General features: G+C 43.3%; 3 protein-coding genes across 4 annotated transcripts in view; 1 reads left to right on the forward strand and 2 right to left on the reverse strand.

Moving 5' to 3' along the window:
- Positions 1 to 2,403: 2,403 nt before the first annotated feature.
- Positions 2,404 to 8,042, forward strand: LOC115174800 (N-acetyltransferase ESCO2). The gene is made up of 11 exons (XM_029733715.1): positions 2,404 to 2,547; positions 3,217 to 3,258; positions 3,372 to 4,275; positions 4,405 to 4,492; positions 4,584 to 4,647; positions 4,809 to 4,959; positions 5,070 to 5,201; positions 5,406 to 5,495; positions 6,629 to 6,772; positions 7,265 to 7,449; positions 7,637 to 8,042. The coding sequence occupies exons 2-11, from the start codon at positions 3,230 to 3,232 to the stop codon at positions 7,767 to 7,769; spliced, it is 1,920 nt and encodes a 639-aa protein (XP_029589575.1). The 5' UTR covers positions 2,404 to 2,547; positions 3,217 to 3,229; the 3' UTR covers positions 7,770 to 8,042.
- Positions 8,043 to 8,863: 821 nt separating this feature from the next.
- LOC115174801 (lymphokine-activated killer T-cell-originated protein kinase homolog) lies at positions 8,864 to 12,426 on the reverse strand. Its single transcript, XM_029733716.1, has 7 exons — positions 12,316 to 12,426; positions 11,823 to 12,013; positions 11,596 to 11,735; positions 11,263 to 11,432; positions 10,568 to 10,697; positions 9,453 to 9,629; positions 8,864 to 9,271 (listed from the first exon to the last, which is right to left on the reverse strand). The coding sequence occupies exons 2-7, from the start codon at positions 11,999 to 12,001 to the stop codon at positions 9,039 to 9,041; spliced, it is 1,029 nt and encodes a 342-aa protein (XP_029589576.1). The 5' UTR covers positions 12,002 to 12,013; positions 12,316 to 12,426; the 3' UTR covers positions 8,864 to 9,038.
- A 4,282-nt stretch (positions 12,427 to 16,708) lies between these two features.
- LOC115174803 (scavenger receptor class A member 5) overlaps positions 16,709 to 20,434 on the reverse strand; it is an 86,819-nt gene continuing 83,093 nt past the window's right edge. For both annotated transcript variants that reach the window (XM_029733718.1, XM_029733717.1), the window contains exon 9: positions 16,709 to 19,662. In XM_029733718.1, the coding sequence (XP_029589578.1) occupies positions 19,529 to 19,662 (134 nt within the window). In that variant the 3' untranslated portion in view covers positions 16,709 to 19,528. The remainder of the gene's footprint in view (positions 19,663 to 20,434) is intronic.

Below are 20,434 nucleotides of genomic sequence, written 5' to 3' on the forward strand. Positions count from 1 at the left end.
CCCATAGGCAGCATGCCGGAGAGAGGCTCAGACTCCCCACCACTGCCGGGGGGGGGGGGGGGGGGGGGAGTCTGAGCCTCTCTCCGGCATGTCGTGCCCTATGAGGGCACTGGCTGCCTATGGGGAGCGGACACGGTCAGATAAAAAGCGATGTTCACATGCCTGTCTGACAGAACCTTCGGGAGGAATTTGGGGTTGTGGCGGAGAGATATACTCCTCCCCCCGGGGTCCATCTGGTAGCACTCAGAACTTACTGAAAGAGCATGGAGCTCACCCACCCTCTTCATGGAAGTAATCGCTACCAAGAAAACCACCTTCATAGAGAGGTGTTTCAGGGAGGCAGACTCCAACTGTTCGAAAGGCGGCTTTGTCAAACCTGCCAATACCACATTCGGATCCCAGCTTGCCATTGAGCGGGTCCTAGCTGGACGCACGGGACGAACCCCTTTCATAAACCTGGAGACCAAGGGATGGCGCCCCACTGGCCTGTCCATCCACCCCACATGGCAGGCAGATATAGCGGCCAAATACCCTCTCAGTGTAGAGGCTGCCAAGCCCTCATCGAAGCGAGACTACAAGTATTGGAGGACATACTGCACCCCGCATGACTCGGGCACAACCTCAATACCAGTAAACCAAGAGCAGAACAACCGCCAGAGCAACTGGTATGCCGTGGTTGTAAACAGCGCCCTTGCACTCTGCATGGTGTTCATTACACCCTCCTGTACTCCTAACATGGACCATTGGTGCCGTTCAGTAGCCAAGCCCACAGACTGAGGCGGTGCGGCCTCGGATGCCACAGTTCCCCCGACCTGAGACAGCAGGTCCAGTCTCAGGGAAAGTTGCCAAGGTGTCCCAGACAACAGGGACAGGAGAAGGCTGAACCAGGGTTGTCTGGGCCAGTATGGGGCCAGCAGAAGCAGACGATGCTCTGCCATCCTGGTCCTGTCCAGCACCGCCTGGATCAGGGGAAAAGGGGGGAATGCGTAAGCTCCAGCCCTGGCCAATCGTGAGCCAGAGCATCCAAGCTCAGAGGCCCTGGTGGCTCCGACATGGAGTACTACAGGTGGCAGTGTGCATCGTCCAAGGAGGCAAACAGCTCCACCTGCACCCTCCCGAATTTGTCCCACAGGTGCTGCACCACCTTGGTATGTAGGCTGCAGTCCCAAGGTGGCGGGCCCTCCTTCGAGAGCATACCTGCTGCCACATTTAGGATGCCAGGTACGTGCGCTGCGCGTAGAGACGCTAGACATCCCAGAGCCCAGAGGAGACCGGGAGAAGCGACCGAGGAACGGTGTGTCAGGTGACCTGCCGGGGCCCGCCTCTCCTCTGGCACCCCGAGTGCATGGGTCCCCCAGGCACGTCCCTATGGCGGTGACGGTTGACACCATCACAGCTGTCACAAAGACAAGCCATAAGCTCAGCCAAGCCAACAAGGCCACGGAGCAGGGGTCTAAAGCCCTGGGAGAGCTTATGTCGTGACCCGCTTGGAGGGATAGGAACCCGATGAGGGATAAATTACCCAGTACCTCTGCAAAAACCAGGGAAGACCCGTGTTTATGAAAAACAGGCTGTTGCTTCACCTTACGCTGTGCCCCTCCCCGCTGTCGACCCTTAGCACGAGGCGATGGGGCAGGAGAGGGACCCCACCGTCGTTCGGGTGCAGGTGGGTGGCGACGGTCCGTCTGCCTTGGACCCGGGGCCTGAGGAGGCGGCATGAACCGTCTCAGGGTCTCCCGGTCCCTACGAACTTTATCGGTCTGCTCTAGAATGTCGGCCCTGGGGTGATGAGCAAATGTGCTCTAGGGAGCAGATGGGATTGGGCCAGCCAGACATGGATCTGTGCATAACTGCTACAGTAAGTGTGTATTTTTTAATTTGAAGGAGTCTTTCTCGCTGATCAAAGGGACATATGTTTCAAAAGCCATATTGCAAACTATGATTATTGACGTTTCTAAACGTTAAAACAGCGTCGGGATTGTAGTTCACATGAGCCAGTCATGGGCGAAACTAACGTGAATGGCTGAAAACTGTAGGGAGAAGGCAGACTAACTTTTCATCTGCTGGCCTGAATGTAAACAAAAACAAACTATTTTGATTATGTGACATGAAAGCTCTCTCACAAGACATCAAACGTTGCTAGTTAACAAAATGATGCAAGAAGATTCTCTAGTTAGCTCAACTGCTAACTACCTAACGTTAACTAACTATGGGCGGGCTAGCCAGCTAAAAGACAAGCTCAGCTACTCACTCGCTCGTCAAGTAAAACACCATCCTGCATGAATCGAAGCAACATTTTCAAACCTGAAAATACATGTGCATCATAACGAGATAAGCACAATGTTCTTGATTACTGTGCTGAAAGTTGACACGGAAGTCGTCGCTGTTTCCGCTTAAGTGATGTTGGGTAACTGTTTTGCAAAGTGGCGCGCGCTATTCAAAACAGTCTGTGAAAGAAACCGCGGGGAAACAGAACGCTGGTTGTGGCAAGCAAGCCACAGTTCCACAACTTTCTAACTTTGTTACGTTGTGGATAACGTCTGCTTGGTATGTGTTTGTAAAAAACAATGTATTTGATTAAAGACAGTTAGCAAAAGTGTTTAGATGGCATGACGTTTTGATTTTGCAAGTCAGCTATTGTTAGGGTGTATTCATTACGTTTTGTAACGGAAACCGTGTACCTTTTAAGAACCAATCGGAACTGCAAACAGCGAAACTGTGAGGGACCTACCGTCGTAGCAAAACTTAAACGGTTTCTGTTGCAAAACGTTTTGCAACAGAATAGGCATAATGAATACACCCCGGTGCGCACTTCAACTCTGCAAGCTAAATTAGCTAACGTTAATAAGAATCATGTCAGGCACAAAAACGAGTATCTAGCAACTTCTAGCTAAAATTAATTTAGTAACCTTTAGGTGAAAAGTTTCTGGCAAGTTTGATCACTTCACGTTAGCTACTAACGTTAGGTATGTCTGCCAGACAGTGTTGTAGCGGGGTATTTATGTCAATCCATGATGATCCCGCCAAATATTATTCACTCAGCCACTGAACCCTGGCTTGCAGAGACTGCTGTCGTCACATAAATATTTAGCGTCAAGATATTTAACAACTGTTCAATGTTTAAAAGACATGATGTTTGTATTTCAATTATAATGTATTATTGTTATGCTAACTGATTACGCATGGTTAATTTACTGATGCTATTTATTCTTCCAGTGAAGTTAGAAACATGATGCCTAATACTACAAGGAAGCACAGGTGAGTTAAAAGATGTGTATTAGTCCGTCATATGTGTTAAATCAGTCATTAATCAATCAATCATGCATATAACATTGACTAACATCCTTATTATTCTACTACAAAAATGTTAGTCGCCCAGCCAAAAGGCCTGTCACGGATGGAGGATCTCCCCTGAAAAGAAAGTCACCCCAGCTGCACCAGTCTCCACTAAAGAAGATGTCAGCCAGACACCAGGAGAAGGAGAACTGCCCATCCCCTCAGGGATCACCAGCTCCATCTCCCCTAAAGATTGCTCGGAAGAGAGCCTCTCCATTCCAGCCTGCTGTGGTTACAGGGTCCTTCTATGGTACACACAAACCGTTGTACCTGACACCCCTGGAGAGGAAGATGCTGAATGAGACCAAATCACTGCCAAGGCTGACCACTGTGGATCCGTATGGAATACTGACGGATGCTGAGAAAAAGAGGATGATTAACAGTAACAAGGTCAAGAAAGTGGCCGCTGTACACAGAATGAAGACTAGCTTGAAGGGAAATGGCAACTTCAAATCAAGCCTGATCAATTCCTCAAAGCCTAAAGCACCCACCAGCACAAAGCAAGTGGAGCCGAAAAAAGGCATCCCCTTGGCCTTCGGCGGTTTAAAGTCTAAGCCCAAGCCTAAGATCTTCGTTGGGGCTGCCTTTTTCAGCACAGGAAAAAAGACAGCCTCCATGTACAAAAAGTCTGCCCCAAAGTCTACCAAGCCAGCTTTGAGTTTTGAGAAAACAAATGCTCTGGTACTTGCGTCAGAGGGAAAGCAAGAAAAAAAACAAAAAGCCCCATCTCCAAAGCGATGTGCTGTTGTAGTGAAGAAACTGCAGGAAAAGCCGCAGTCTCCACCCAGTGTCCAGGATTTGCCAAAGAGTCCAGAGTCACCCGAGAACCTGTCACCCAGAGCTATAGCAGAGAAATATGGCATGACCAAGGATGTCAGGATTGTGTTAAACTTATCATTGTCTCCCACATGTTCAGCATCCCCAGAAATAAACACTCAGGTGAGCTGTATATCACTGGAATTGTGTTTAGCCTGAATCTCAATGTCTGTTAATCCTGTGGGGAAATAATTACCAAAGCATAGTGTATACATACTACATTTTATTATATTGTTCTTTCACTGTTTGTAGGAGGACTTTATCACGGATGCAGGCTCTCATGCAGTGTTTGATCTCAGTGATATTAGCCCATTAAACTGTATCAGCAGTCCAGTCAAAGGTATTTTTTTTGTCATTGGTCAATTATCATTCATATGTTTTTACTTCAAATCAAATGTCTTTTTCATTGATGATTTCTCTCTCCCCTTTAGACTCCTTAGCCGAGTCTGTAGAATCCTCAGCTGTGTGTACAATCTTTGGATCTGCATCAAAGAGGTAGGCAAAAACCACTTCTGTTTATTTTCAGCTAAAATGGTTTACTGCCCACCAGGGAGGAAATTATTTACAGTTTCACACGTGGTCGAGTAGTAGTAACTCCACACACTGTATACAGGAGTGTTTATGCATTTATCACAATGTGTCCTTTCTCCCTGTAGGCCCCAGAGGAAGGCAGCTCAGGCCTCTCCAATGAATTGCAGCACCCCCTCTTCCCTTGGTCACCCCATTCCCTCTGCTGCTAAAGAGAAGAGAGCCAGGAAGAAGAGAGATATGAATAAACAGGCTGAGGCTGATGATCAACTCATCATTGTAAGTAAATCTTTTGATGGACAGATGAATGGATGGAAATGTTGATGATGACTGTTACCTCTCTCTCCCTGCCATCTGTGAGCTCTGCTAATGCTCTGTGTTTACCTCAGGATGCAGGCCAGAAGCAGTTTGGTGCCACCACGTGTGGGTCCTGTGGCATGATCTACAATGCAGACAGCCTGGAAGACAACTTCCAGCACACACAGTTCCATAAGCGTTTTCTGGACAGTATTAAGTTTGTGGTGCGTACGCCCAGGCGTTTCCTCCCTCCCACTGATGTGTACAAGTTGCCCTAAGGATGTTGGTTTTAGAGTGGCTCATTATTTTTTCCACAAAAGCTTAGCCAAATCCGCTGCCATGGTTTAGTGGGGGGAAAATGTAACTGACCACTCTCTCTCTCTTGATTTCTGACGGCTGCTTAATCAATGTTTCCTTCTCGTCCCCAGGGCTGGAAGAAAGAGAGGGTGGTAGCCGATTTCTGGGATGGAAAAATTGTTCTGGTTCTACCAGATGATCCAAAATACGCTGTCAGAAAGGTACAGTATATATAGTTATGGATCCGGACAAATATATTTACACCCTTGCACTTTTCTTAAATAATTCCCTTTCTTCTAAAATGGAAGACCCACAACCTTCAACAGAGACAGTTTTTGGACACTGGGTTGAACATTGGTCTACCAAACTCCTTGCGCACATTCATGGCCCCCAGTAACAGAGGCAGCAAAGCAACCCCACAGCATTATCAAACCTCCCCCTTGTTTGATTGTAGAGAGGGTGTTTTCATTGAATGCTTCATTTGGTCATCAGTAAACGCTGATCTTTATTGCCAAAGAGCTCTAATTGTGTTTAATTGGTCCACAGAACATTTCCCCAGGATTTAGGCTTGTTCAGGCGGGTTTTTGAGAAGTTCAATAAGGCTTTCTTGTGCCTCGGTCAGCAGTGGAGTGTTCCTATGTTTACCAACGGCCAAATGAAGCATTCAAAGAAAAGATCACCATCCTTACAGTCAAACATGGGGAAGGTTTCGATAATGCTGTGGGGTTGCTTAGCTGCCTCTGGTCAGCAGATTATCAAGGTGTTTTGGATTGCAATGTTCAATCCAGCGTCCAAAAACGGTCTCTTTTGAAGGTTGTGGGCCTTCCAGCCGGACAACAACCCCAAACACACATCAAAAGCACATAATTTGATCAAGAAGCCCTGGACTGTTCTGTCATACGTATAACCTATGGTGAGAGCTGAAACCAGCAGTTGGTGGAGGGCACAACCTCAAACATTGAAGAATTAGAGCAGTTTGCTGCTGAAGAGTGGGCCAAATTGCTAGTAAGCTTATTGAACAGAAGCATTTGTTGACAGTTATCTTGGCCAAAGGCTATGCAACCAAGTACTAGCTGGGGTGCCAATAATTGTGTCCATGCCATTTGTCTTTATTTTCTACATTTAAAATTGTAAACTTAAGTTTATAAAAATAAAATTCGTTCTGCAATGTTGAGGTGTGAGGAACTAAAGTTTGCAATTTCAACTTATTTGAGAAGAAATAGGGAATTATTTAAGAAAAGTGCAAGGATGCCAATATTTTTGGCCACAACTGTATCAATCACATCAGTTTGTGTTTATGCATTTGGTGTGAATGGAATTCTGAACCCACTTGCTCATGCTTAATGTTTATCAGGCAGAAGATGTGAGGCAACTTGCTGACAACGAGTTGGGCTTCCAACAAGTGTCCCTCAGCTGCCCCAGTCAGGCTAAAACCTATCTGTTTGTGAACAGTGACAGGGTGGTCGTCGGCTGCCTCATTGCAGAGCACATACGACAGGTAAAAACTATTTTCTCCGGTGCTGCTAAACTTTTGCGCTCTGTTCAAATGTGTCACACTCAACATGGTAGGTTTTCCAGTAATGGATCAGGAGTATTTTACCCGACTATGGTGACATAAAGGCCTGTGATAATGTTCATTTCCGGTCGAGTGCTTGCGAAAGATGAAGTTTGATTTATCAAGAAATTAACTAATATACGCTCAGATAGAATCAGACGTGAGCTTTAGTGCACGGTCATTTCTGCTGTCAACTCTGCGTTCATGAGGGCCAGTGACGGGATGGTCATCTGTTGCCTCATTGCAGAGCACATATGACAGGTAACTACCAATAGGGGAGCACCCTGGAGGAGATTCAATCAGGTGTTTGTAAACACACTCGGTGAATATTCTCACTTTCTAACTAGGTGTAGTTGGTGAGTGGATTGCTATCTTACAGGGATATTTAGCTGAGTGACTGATGAATGATTGGGCTATCTTGCCCTTTGTTTCCAGGGCTTCAGAGTGCTGGAGCAGCCAGAGCAGACTAAGGACATGACCAAGGAGGATTTCATGGAGCACCACAGGGTTTGGTGCTGCTCTACCACCCCAGAGAAGGCCATCTGTGGGGTTAGTCGTATCTGGGTGTTCAGCCTGGCCCGTAGGAAGGGCATCGCCACAAGGATGCTCGACACCGTCCGGTAAGAGAATTATTCCAGGTTGGGTAGTGCTAACTTACTTGAGATAAATGGATGTTGTTAATATAAGGGATGTGGATATCTACTGGTTTGAGGGTGCATTCATTTCAGTGATGTATAAATTTGAGTTATTCCTGATTTAACCAGGAAAGGTCATATCCCATTTTAATTAATGTATTTGTCATTTCAGAAACTCCTTTATGTATGGGGGCCACCTGACCAAGGACGAAATCGCCTTCTCTGACCCTACCCCAGACGGCAAACTGTTCGCCACAAAGTACTGCGAGACGCCTGCGTTTATGGTCTACAATTTCATTGGTTAAGGCTGAAATTACATTTGACATATTTTGGTCCTTTAATGAGTACGTGTTAAACTAAAGAACATTTACATTATCACACTACTGTCATTAACATTTCATGAATTTGAGCCACTTTTAAATGGACATGCATCCATCATTTCTAATCACACATTTTAAAGCCCATTTCATAGAGAATGCTAAACTGGACTATATGTAGTAACTTACTTTGAAGAGATGGTGATTGACCTCTTCTACATCTTGTATATAGTTTGAATAAAATCTTTACCTCTTATCACACTTCAGAATCACAATTTCTTGGAAAATACATGTCATGCTGCAGTCCTCTAGTGAAACAGGTGCATTTTGGGTAGAGTAGTTTGTCAGCAATAGAACTAACCGTTATGTGCTGCTGCTACTTACAGAAATGCGTTGTGAGCTAAATATCTGTACGGAGCAAAAATATAAACACAACATTAAAAAATTTGGGGCTGGCGTGGTTACATTTGGTCTGCGGTTGTGAGGCTGGTTGGTACTGCCAAATTCTCTAAAACGGAGAATGCCCACAAGTCACTTATGGTAGCGAAATTGACATTCTCCGGAAACAGATCTGGTGATCTTTCCTACAGTCAACATGCCTATTGCGCGCTCCCTCAACTTGAGACATGTGTTGCAACAAAACTGCACCTTTTAAAGTGGCCTTGTCCCTAGCACAAGGTGCACCTGTGTAATGCTCATGCTGTTTAATCAGCTTCTTGATATGCCACACCTGTCAGGTGAATGGATTCTCAAAGGAGAAATTATCTAACATTTGGGCACAAAATTTGAGAGAAGCTTTGTGCATGTGTTCAGTATATATAAACAGTTAAGTTGATAAACATACCATTTCAGTCAGGCTAGTCTTAATGACAATGAGCATCTAAGCATATTAATTTCATTGTATAATCATTAACAACCTTACTGTTTCAGCTGAGAATTCCTTCATCTATTTTACATTACACGTTCAGTTTCAGATTGTGCTGCACAATGTATGCCCGCATCAATTTGACATGAACACATGGCTACACATGACACTAATAAAATGCTGAAGTATTAGTCTTTAGAAAAGCAGCTTCCTTAAATTGTTTCATATCAATTTACTGAAAGACATTTTATTTACTACATTTCACCTGAGAAGAGTACAGGACAGGATATTACATACATAAGTCAAGACAAACAGGAAAGGTTTCTGGATACGAAAACAAGACTAGTCAACATTACAGTATGGTTTGAATGAGATGAGACTAGTCTAACTGATCAGTCTATGACAATGACATTGTTTTTGCTGTCCGCATGCATGTTGGACTCCAGAACCTGAACTATTTGGGCAGCCGACGGGCGTTTCTGTGGATTCTCCTCTGTGCAGAGCCAGAAGAGCTCCACCATTCTCTGGTAGGCTCCCCCAAGACTCTCAGAGTCCAGCGCCGGTCGGGTGCCCAACTTCTCATAGTAGGCATCATCATCAAAGTCATCCTCGTCCATTGAGACATCTAAAAAGATTAATATAAAATGAATGTAAAATTACTTTGAGCAAGTGATACTTATGGGACAAACAGTGACAAATCTCAGATCTTATGAAATAATTATCTAAAACAAGTTAACGTAAGGGAAATAGCCTTTTAAAAAGAGCTCTAGATTCAAATACAGCCAGAGTATGAGAACTCTCCTTACCCTCCTCCTCCTCACTGTTGTCCATCTCCAGGTGAGGCATGGCCAGAGTCATCATCTCCCACAGGGTCAGTCCGTAGGCAAAGATGTCTGCCTTGTCCGTGATCACGCCTCCCTCTTCCAGAGCCTCCTTGGGCTTCCATGGCTCAGTGCCAACGTACTCTGCTTTGGGGTTACTCACTGAGAGAGGCAGAAATAGGTTTAAACACGTTATACAGTGAAGCCAGGGTTTTTAGGCATTCTTACATTTGACCAACAGTTTATATGTGAGTATTTGTGGTTCTCAGAAAATCCCAAAATAGAATTGAAAAGAGCTTAAAGTTGGGAACATGTTTAAGAAACTATTGAAGAATAAAGAGGAGGAATGTATTTGCTTTGAAGCCTAAGTAACAGAAATGGAGGTATTGTAAACATTTTTGATCCCCTTTCATTTTTCTTGCCAGTGTTAAGAGATGTTAACTATAATTAATCACACATTGCTCAAAGCATTTTTACTCTATATAAAAGTATTAATGTGCATTAAACAAAGTGCTAGCTCTTCTGCTTTTGGTTTGAGGTAAACTAAACTCATTGCATTTCACTTGTTGACACCCAGAATGATTCACTTTTGCCTAGGCCTACAGCCTATTTCTGAAATACAAGAATACATAAACTTGTATTGATTGTGCCTTTTTCATTGATAGGTTCCATCACCTAATGAAAACAGGCATTGTTTACATGGCAAACCACCTGTACATTGTTTGTTACTGTATACCCATCCCTACAGCATCACTACCATGAATTCCCAGGCTGTGTTTATGAGAAGCCCTTGGCATTCGTTCCATTAGGCTCATGACATGAGTGCGTGCAACATTGTGAAAATCATCTACAAGCTACTTTGCAGGAACAACAGATGTTTGGCATTACTCCCAGAGTCCTAAACCAGGCTAGTATGAATGCACTTTGTTGAAGTCTAATCAGTGTTTACACCAGACTAATTTCTCAGGTTCACACTAACAGTGAAAAAGGCAGGTTGTCTGACAACATGGGGAAACGAGGCCTAATGACCAAAATACCAAGTAATGCCTATTTTCCCCAGTGTTTAAGTACATGTATTCAGCTCAGATGGTGACATCTACCTTTCATATTCTCATCCAACTGCAAGGAGACTCCCACATCGCAGATTTTGACAGTTTCAAAGTCACCCTTGATGACAACATTGCAAGACTTCATGTCGCCATGTAATAGCTTCTTCTCGTTGTGAAGGTACTGGAGAAAGTGGGAAAAAATATATACATTTCAGTGTTTCCTTCCTATACTTCTATAACAATTGTACAGTCATGTGTTTGACTCACATTAAAAGATGGAATAACATGAAGCATCTGGGGGATTTTCATGGTGGCTTTTAAAGTTTATTTGGTCATAGCTAGGCAATGAATCAAAGATATCTACACTCAGCAGTGACACTTAAATCACCCCCTCAGGGGATTACAGAACATTTGAAATCGTGAACCTGAAATTGTTTTTGTAATAACACCAATAGAGGAGAAACTCAAACTCTTCACCACATGTCTGTATTCACATCAGAGGAGGATTGAGTTGGGGAAAATGTCTAAAAGCAATCTTTAATTACATTTGCTTACATGACCGACTGCCCCAAAGCATGAATAAAGCCCATCCATATCAATTAGCCTATCTGGATAATCACATCGAAGCCTATACAGTTTACAGTACTCCTGGTATTACAGCTTTCTGTTTACAAGCACTCAATTACCCACCCCCTCCGGACCTAGACCAGGTGTAAACTGGGTTCAAAAGATGAGTATGAGGTTACCTGTAGGCCACGCGCCACATGCAAGGCCACTTTCTCAATGGTGGCGGCTGGATAAGCCTTCAGGCCCTCCTCTCTTCTCCACTCTATCAGGTCATTCAGGGACTTCTCCCCACCATACTCCATGGCCAGGCACTTAGAGCCATCATTGGCAGTGGTGAAGGCACGGAATCCTGTCAAATCATATGGCTGTTAATACGGATATCAAGAACCAAATATTGCATGGACTGGGATTTGTTCAACTCAATCTTTATAATATGTACAAGTACTGTAGCCCTTTTCATGTAGATTATAGAAGGTCATTACACTGTAAAAAACAACAATTTTCATTCTTACCAACAATGTTTGGGTGCTGCAGGCCTTTCAGGATATTTGCCTCATCACAGAGTCGTCTCTGGTAGACACCCACCTGCTTTGAGGCACATTTGTTGTTGATCTTTTTGACAGCCCATGGAGACAGGTTCAGTTTACCAACTCTAAAAAAACGAGCACATGGGAACATGGTCATGACTCGTGACACACCAAAACCATGGGTGACATTGAAGATGCTAAACAAAACAAACCTGTTCATGAGATACACATTCACCCCAGTTCCACATCCCAGTTTCTTCATGAAAGGGGAGGCAGGGATGGTTATGGGAGTTCTAGGACTGGCAGTGCTACCAGAGAGAAGGCGCTTCACCCTGTCTGGTTTGCAGGGCGTCTTGAATCCATTCACATCACTGGCAATAGTGGAGTCCATTCTTTCCTAGATCTGTGAATAGAGATGTGACGGATGTAAAATAATCGTTCAATGCTAGCACAGCTGACTGGCTAGCTAACGTGTAATCTAGGGCTAGGCCACTGATCTAGGCGAACTTTTTCCCATTCATAGACGGTAATGCCTTAACAGTAAGTTACATATTGGGCTAGGCTAACTTCAACAACCGGCAGTGATCTAACGTTATGGCAGGAACCCAAAGTTAGCGATCATGATACTTTACTCAAACGTGCGATTATAATCGTTTTATGTAACTACAGCATAATGGGATAAATTCACTGATTATTATTTCTTACCAATTTCTGTCTTGTAGCTAGCTATGTCTTCATCACAAATCCTGCAGAAAACGCGCCCAGTCTTTGTTCAAAAATTGTTTACGTAGGTCAAGTACAGGCGCGCTAGAAGGACAAACGGCACGTCTGTCAAATGAAAACGCGTTTTTAAAATATGTAATGAAAAAGGAAAGTGGATACCTAGTCAGTTGCACAACTGAATGTATTCAACCGAAATGTGTGTTCGGGATTTATAACCCACCCCCTCTGAAAATGTAGCCCATAGATATATACAGTGATTGAGCCACAGGAGGTTGGTGGCACCTTAATTGGGGAGAACAGGCACGTGGCAATGGCTGGAGTGTAATAAGTGGAACGGTATCTTGCCATCCCATTTGCTCTGTTCCAGCCATCATTAATGAGCCGTCCTCCCCTCAGCAGCCTCCACTGCTCAGATTGAGCCCACCAACTATCTGAAATGGCAGTCAGTGGCATGAACACACTGTTTGGTGTATAATATGTCATGCTGTATGTAGCTAATGGTATTTCTGGTTTGGTATATATATATATATATATAAAGGGAACACTTAAACAACACAATGTAACTCCAAGTCAATCACACTTCTGTGAAATCAAACTGTCCACTTAGGAAGCAACACTGATTGACAATACATTTCACATGCTGTTGTGCAAATGGAATAGACAACAGGTGGAAATTATAGGCAATTAGCAAGACACCCCCAATAAAGGAGTGGTTCTGCAGGTGGGGACCACAGACCACTTCTCAGTTCCTATGCTTCCTGGCTGATGTTTTGGTCACTTTTGAATGCTGGTGGTGCTTTCACTAGTGGTAGCATGAGACGGAGTCTACAACCCACACAAGTGGCTCAGGTAGTGCAGCTCATCCAGGATGGCACGTCAATGCGAGCTGTGGCAAGAAGGTTTGCTGTGTCTGTCAGCGTAGTGTCCAGAGCATGGAGGCGCTACCAGGAGACAGGCCAGTACATCAGGAGGCGTGGAGGAGGCTGTAGGAGGGCAACAACCCGCAGCAGGACCGCTACCTCTGCCTTTGTGCAAGGAGGAGCAGGAGGAGCACTGCCAGAGCCCTGCAAAATGACCTCCAGCAGGCCACAAATGTGCATGTGTCTGCTCAAACGGTCAGAAACAGACTCCATGAGGGTGGTATGAGGGCCCGACGTCCACAGGTGGGGGTTGTGCTTACAGCCCAATACCGTGCAGGACGTTTGGCATTTGCCAGAGAACACCAAGATTGGCAAATTCGCCACTGGCGCCCTGTGCTCTTCACAGATGAAAGCAGGTTCACACTGAGCACATGTGACAGACGTGACAGAGTCTGGAGACGCCGTGGAGAATGTTCTGCTGCCTGCAACATCCTCCAGCATGACCGGTTTGGCGGTGGGTCAGTCATGGTGTGGGGTGGCATTTCTTTGGGGGGCCGCACAGCCCTCCATGTGCTCGCCAGAGGTAGCCTGACTGCCATTAGGTACCAAGATGAGATCCTCAGACCCCTTGTGAGACCATATGCTGGTGCGGTTGGCCCTGGGTTCCTCCTAATGCAAGACAATGCTAGACCTCATGTGGCTGGAGTGTGTCAGCAGTTCCTGCAAGAGGAAGGCATTGATGCTATGGACTGGCCCGCCCGTTCCCCAGACCTGAATCCAATTGAGCACATCTGGGACATCATGTCTCGCTCCATCCACCAACGCCACGTTGCACCACAGACTGTCAAGGAGTTGGCGGATGCTTTAGTCCAGGTCTGGGAGGAGATCCCTCAGGAGACCATCCGCCACCTCATCAAGAGCATGCCCAGGCGTTGTAGGGAGGTCATACAGGCACGTGGAGGCCACACACACTACTGAGCCACATTTTGACTTGTTTTAAGGACATTACATCAAAGTTGGATCAGCCTGTAGTGTGGTTTTCCACTTTAATTTTGAGTGTGACTCCAAATCCAGACCTCCATGGGTTGATAAATTGCATTTCCATTGATTATTTTTGTGTGATTTTGTTGTCAGCACATTCAACTATGTAAAGAAAAAAGTATTTAATAAGATTATTTCTTTCATTCAGATCTAGGATGTGTTGTTTAAGTGTTCCCTTTTATTTTTTTGAGCAGTATATATATATATTATTATTATCTTTTTTTTTCAAGTAAAATACATGTATTACACCAGCAGAGGGCAGGCTTAGGAGCTAAATAGAGAGGTGTGTTGTTTGTGTGGACCTTCACAGTCTATGGTGTGGACTGGGCATATGTAGATGCACCAAAGTGCTTTAGCCTACATTAAACATCTTACAAACTTATAGTGCATGTCATGACCACAGGTTATAAATAGGTAGATGTGACCACCAGTGGTGTGCTGAGCAAGGAGGATGGTCCTGTGGTACCATAATACATCAGATTCCAAATCAATTAAGGCCTACTGTAGTGCACTGAAATGTGAGATTCATGCAGAGCCAACTTGTCAATTCTGTGTTGTTTATCTCTCTTATAAACAAAAAATAAACATCAATTATGTTCATTGCATGTGTCTCTTTTTCTTGACTGATATGGAGTGTGTTCTAAGGGGAGAAAAGACAGCTTTGGGTATGCAAATGTTCTGCACTCTCTCACAGACTGTTTACTTTTCTGCAGATCAAGGGACAAATCCCCTGTTTAATTTGTTGTTTAACCAGCCACATTTGAGCAGATGTCTGCTGCAGCCTGCATGTGTGTCTGAAATGATCCCAAGCACAGTTGAGGCACACGTCTTACCCAATTTCTCCACATGTGCATAGCTACACAACATCACCATAGCAATGGGCAGACCATTCCCCAGCCATACTGCCCTTCCAGGTGGTACTGCATGCTGTTTAATCACTGGTGGGAAGGATTTCAATACCCTAGTTGTTTACCCTCTTTCCTTCAGCACTATATTGTAGAAACAGTTTAATATGAAGACCGTGCATTGTTGCTACATGTTTTGGTTGTTTTTATAGACATGTGTTCCTTGGTCAAATCAGTGTGGGCTCTGGAGGGGAAGAAAGAGCTGTCCTCAGCTCTGCTCAAATTGGGTGGAATTGGGGAAATCCACAATTTAATCACTTCATGCATGTTTTCAATGTCAAATGTTGTTCTGTATACATGGTTTATTTGTCCATGGTTTTACTTGAATAATCAACTGCATTTTGACAATTTCTTGCTTATTGTTTAACTTCACATTTATTTGGATCATATCCAGTGTACATATGTTAATCAATTCTGTATATGGACATGTCGACAGAATGTGTGTGTTCCAACAGCTCTCAGCAGCAGCTTCATCTGAATATTCAGACACAGGAGATGGAAGACTGTTCAGGAAATCCAGGCCAAAGGCCACCGATAACTCTTGCTAGTTTACAATAGCAAACAGCGGCTGTCAAATCTTTCTCATAGAGTTGATCCTGTCCAGAATACTCATGGGAATATGGGGGAGTTCTGGAGGGCTCTGGGGTAGCAGTTCAAAGTGCAGCCCTGAAACATACTCATTTTTTAAAGTTACACATCAAGCAGTGCTGATTGCTGGAACTGTCCTTTCTCTCTGAGTTATGTGATGTGAGCCTGCTCTGAACCATGGTTTCTTTCCATAAATGAGCTGAAGAGATAGTTATTGAGCCCACTACCCCTTGCACAAAATCACAGTAAATAGATTCACTGATTGTTATTTTAAATCCTCATACAGAGCTGACTCAATGTGACAGTCATCGATGTTGATGCCAGAGAGGCCTTGTGGGTACTATAGTGGATACGAGTCCAATGGTTCCTTTGTCCATCTGTGAATTCCACTGAAATATCTCTTAACAAATATTGTCCTCATGCCATACCTCAAATAAACAACTTGGTGTTGTTTGTCATAAAACTGAGGGTAGAAAATAGATTGATACAGGTCCAGATGCTAAAGACTCCCACAATCAGAGTGTATGAACCTGGGTATACCAAAGACCCAAACATTTGACATGATAAAAGGAAATATGTGCTATTACCTGCTAAAAAAAATCCTCCAATAAAAGTTCAAACATGTTGATTAAACACATCTTCCCCTCACTCATGATTCGGGGTCTTTGTTCTCGCTAGGCCAGGGGTAAGCAACCCTAGTCCTGTTTTCTTAATGTAGCTACAGCAGGGTTTCCCAAACACGGTCTTCGGGACCCTAAGGGGTGCATGTTTTGGCTTTTGCCGATGGACTATACAGTTGATTCAAATAATCATCAAGCGTTGATAATTTGAATCAGCTGTGTAGTGTTAGGGCAAAAACCCTTGAGGTCCTGAGGATCGAGTTTGGGAAACCCTACTGTAGCTATAGTATGGGATAAGATTACTTAGCTTTCTACTGAATTGCCTCTAACCTCATTTTAATAAAAAATAAATGTCCACATAAACAAATGAGTACCATTTTATTCTTTCAACAGTACATATCAAGTTAAGTATTATCTAATGAACAGATGAAATATTATTGTCACATATTCATTGTATTTATTTAAACATTTTATATTACATGAAAAAATACTATACTATGGTATAAATACTATAGTATTCACTGTAGTGTTTTGCAGACTACTGTAATATTCACTCTAGTATACTGTATATGTACAGTTAACTATAGTATAAATACTGTAGTAAAATAAAACTGTAGTATATACTACAGTTTTTAATGTAGTGCTTTTTAAGAGATTACTGTAGTATTTACTATTGTGTTTTTGTTTTATTATCTTTGACATAAGTGGAGGCTTTGTCCTTGAGGAAATCTACTGGACAAGTACTAAAAAGATCACCTTTTCAATAACCTGAATGTAGTTGGGACTGGGGTTTAAACTGATAATTCAGCACTTCTGCTCTTTTCTATAACCCATAGGTAACAAAATATATGGTCTATACTTGGCATGTAGGTTTCTCACTTATGGGTGGCACAAATTGGAATATGGGGGAGGGGAATGTTTTCCACTAGTTACCATACCCACAAAGTCAAAATTGGCTGTAACGTAAAAAATGTATGAAAAAAATAATTGCTTCATTATCTAAATTTAAGGTTAGGTATAAGGTTAGCAGTGTGTTTAAGGTTAGGGTTAAAGTTACGGTTAGGTTTAAAATCACATTTTAAGAAGATCAATTGTAGAAATAGGAGTAGTAATTACTACAGTGTTTTCTTTGCGGATAATACTGTAGTATTTACTATAGTATTCTACGGTATATTCCAACATACTCTAGTAAGTACTACCACACATAGTCGAGGGATGTTGCAGTGTAGTATAGTATTATACAGTATTACAGTTTACTACATAATTTTATAGTAAGTGCTGTAGTGTTCTATAGTAATCTGAAGTATTTTTTCATGTGGGCTGGGTGTTATGACCAGCACAATCGATAAACAGATATTTACACTCCTCGAAAGTCCTTATTAAATCTTGTCCAATAAAAGTGGTGGTTAGAGTTACAGGGGTACCATGGTATAATAAATCAACCAATCTTGACTTCACATACTGTAGCAATAATAGCATCCTGGTATTTGATAGTATGTTCCTAAAGTGGGAACCTGGGTTTGTGGTCTCTGTTATACAAATCAAAATTGTGTGCAGGCTGCTCCCTTGTACATGAAAAAGCATTGCATGACAGTGATGAATTTACAGAACAGTTGAAGATCCATGCAAAAATGACCTCTTATGTTCACAGACTAACTGTACCCTAGCTGAATATTTGAGAGTGGATTATAATAGTAATGATCACATACTGTAGGAATATGTATTTCTACAAAACCAGAATAATTCCTTTCTATGAAAATAATTCTGAAGAATTCCAATAGAAAATATTTTGTATAGTTTCTTTTCTGTTTAAGGACCTTTCCCAATCTGAGTGAAAATATACAAAGAGGATAAGGTGTTATCTTTGACAGTTGTCACATACACCAGATAGGTGCAGTGAAATGTGTTGTTTTACAGGATCAGCAATAGTAGTATGGCTCCCCTGGTCAAGTGCCTTGCTCAAGGGCACATCTACAGATTCTTCACCTTGTCGGCTCAGGTATTCGAACCAGAAAACTCTATAGCACTGGAGGCTGGTGGGAGGAGCTATGGGCTCGTTGTCAAAATGTGGTTTCCATACCGCTCCATTTATTCCATTCCAACCATTACAATGAGCCTGCCCTCCTATAGCTCCTCCCACCAACCTCCACTGCTCTATAGCACTCTATAACACCTCAATAGCACTTGTCTGAGCATGAACCCCAGTGGATGAAAGTGAGGACCATGTCTAAAGGGGAGCTGCTTCAATGCTCCAAATGAAATACTGAGAGATAGTCCAAATTCATGTGGCTCAGAGTGTATCAAACCTAGTCCTCAGGACCTCAGCACATATTTTTGCTTATCCCAAAGCAATATTTGTCTAGGCTCATGTACAGAAATCTATGATAAAAAATATCATGCTCATGGCAACACTTGATATACATTTGAAAGTGTATTACGTCAGCGGTTGGTTTCGTTTATATCACACGATAATCTATATTTCCCTGTTTCTTTTCCTGTGATAAACCTCAAGTCGTTGTACATGTTTTACCATTTCATAAAATGTTTCCCAAAATATAAAAAGCCATCTCAGGCTGTAATTTGTCTTACTTTAGTCCTGGTTTCCATACATAAACCAAGCGTTAGTCTCCAAACCGCCCCTGCAATTGTCGATGAAGAAAGAGGCATTTTTGGCTGCGCTCTAACATAATCAAAATTAGCCAGTTGAAGGGAGAAGAATGAAAGAGAGAGAGAGAGAGAGAGAGAGAGAGAGAGACTCTAAGTCATGATGATAAAAACCAATGCTTGGCTCCACAGACAGAAATGGTAAAATCGACAGACACAAACCAATCAATCGTACTGGGGCCAAGCCATACATCTATTTCAAATGGCATTAGTTCCCTTTATTTTCTTTGTAATCACTTCATCTGTCAACAATTGGACAAACATTTGTGACTGACCATTTTTTAAGTTAGTCTTTTATAGGCACTGAATCTAGTTCAGCTATTGTTAAACATACTTTACGTGGACAAAGTCGGCCAAGAGGCCCTAAAGGGGTCTGAAGTCAAATCAGTTGCCCACAGCAGTGAGTGGGTGTAGGGCATCAGAATGCAGCCCCTCTGCTCTACCTCACGCTGCCTGTCATCTGCAATTTAACTCTGCAGTTTAAAATTGAACTCAGTGGGAGTTAAAATGATGGGTGTTAGGTGTTGCATGTCACCCCCGCATCCTCCACGTGCCCACAGTTAGTCTTGCCCCAGCCTGAGAACTTGCACTGGTGGATGGTGTCCTCATTCCCAACACAGGCCACATCATCCATCCAGATGAGCCCAGTACCTGTAGAAATAGACAGGGAGATATATTTGTATATTAATGACAGAGAGAGAGAGAGCAGAAACACATTTCATCTTTATTTAACCAGGTAGGTAGAGAACAAGTTTTCATTTACAACTGTGACCTGGCCAAGATAAAGCAAAGCAGAGCGACAAAATCAAACAACACAGAGTTACACATAAACAAATGTACAGTCAATAACACGATAGAAAAAAATCTATGTACAGTGTGTGCAAATGTAGAAGAGTAGGGAGGTAGGCAATAAATAGGTCATAGAGGCAAAATAATTACAATTTAGCATTAACACCGGAGTGATGGATGTGCAGATGATGATGTGCAAGTAGAGATACTAGGGTGCAAAACAGCAAGAGGGTAAGTAATAATATGGGGCTGAGGTAGTTGGGTGTGCTATTTACAGATTGGCTATGTACAGGTACAGTGATCAGTAAGCTGCTCTGACAGCTGTGGGTAAAAAGGGAGTTGCATGGGGGCAGCCAAGTATCAGGCTCTGATGTTCTATTCTTTCTCCTCTCTAATCACAGCCTTTATCTGAAGTGAAGAGACTGTGATAGCAGAGTCTGGTCTGGCCATACTCAGGCTCCTCTCCTAGCTCCTCAGTCTGCTGAGTAATTCATCACACCAGTCTCCTCTGAGAGCTCTTGGAAGCGTTAATGTGAGGCAGATATCTGGCAGAGGGATGAGAACACGCCATGTCTCCACAAACACAGAGGTTCTGGAGACTGGAGCAAGCCTCTCCTCTCTCCTCTGCCCCGTC

Source organism: Salmo trutta, chromosome 35 (assembly GCF_901001165.1).
Source record: "Salmo trutta chromosome 35, fSalTru1.1, whole genome shotgun sequence".
Taxonomy (NCBI): domain Eukaryota; kingdom Metazoa; phylum Chordata; class Actinopteri; order Salmoniformes; family Salmonidae; genus Salmo; species Salmo trutta.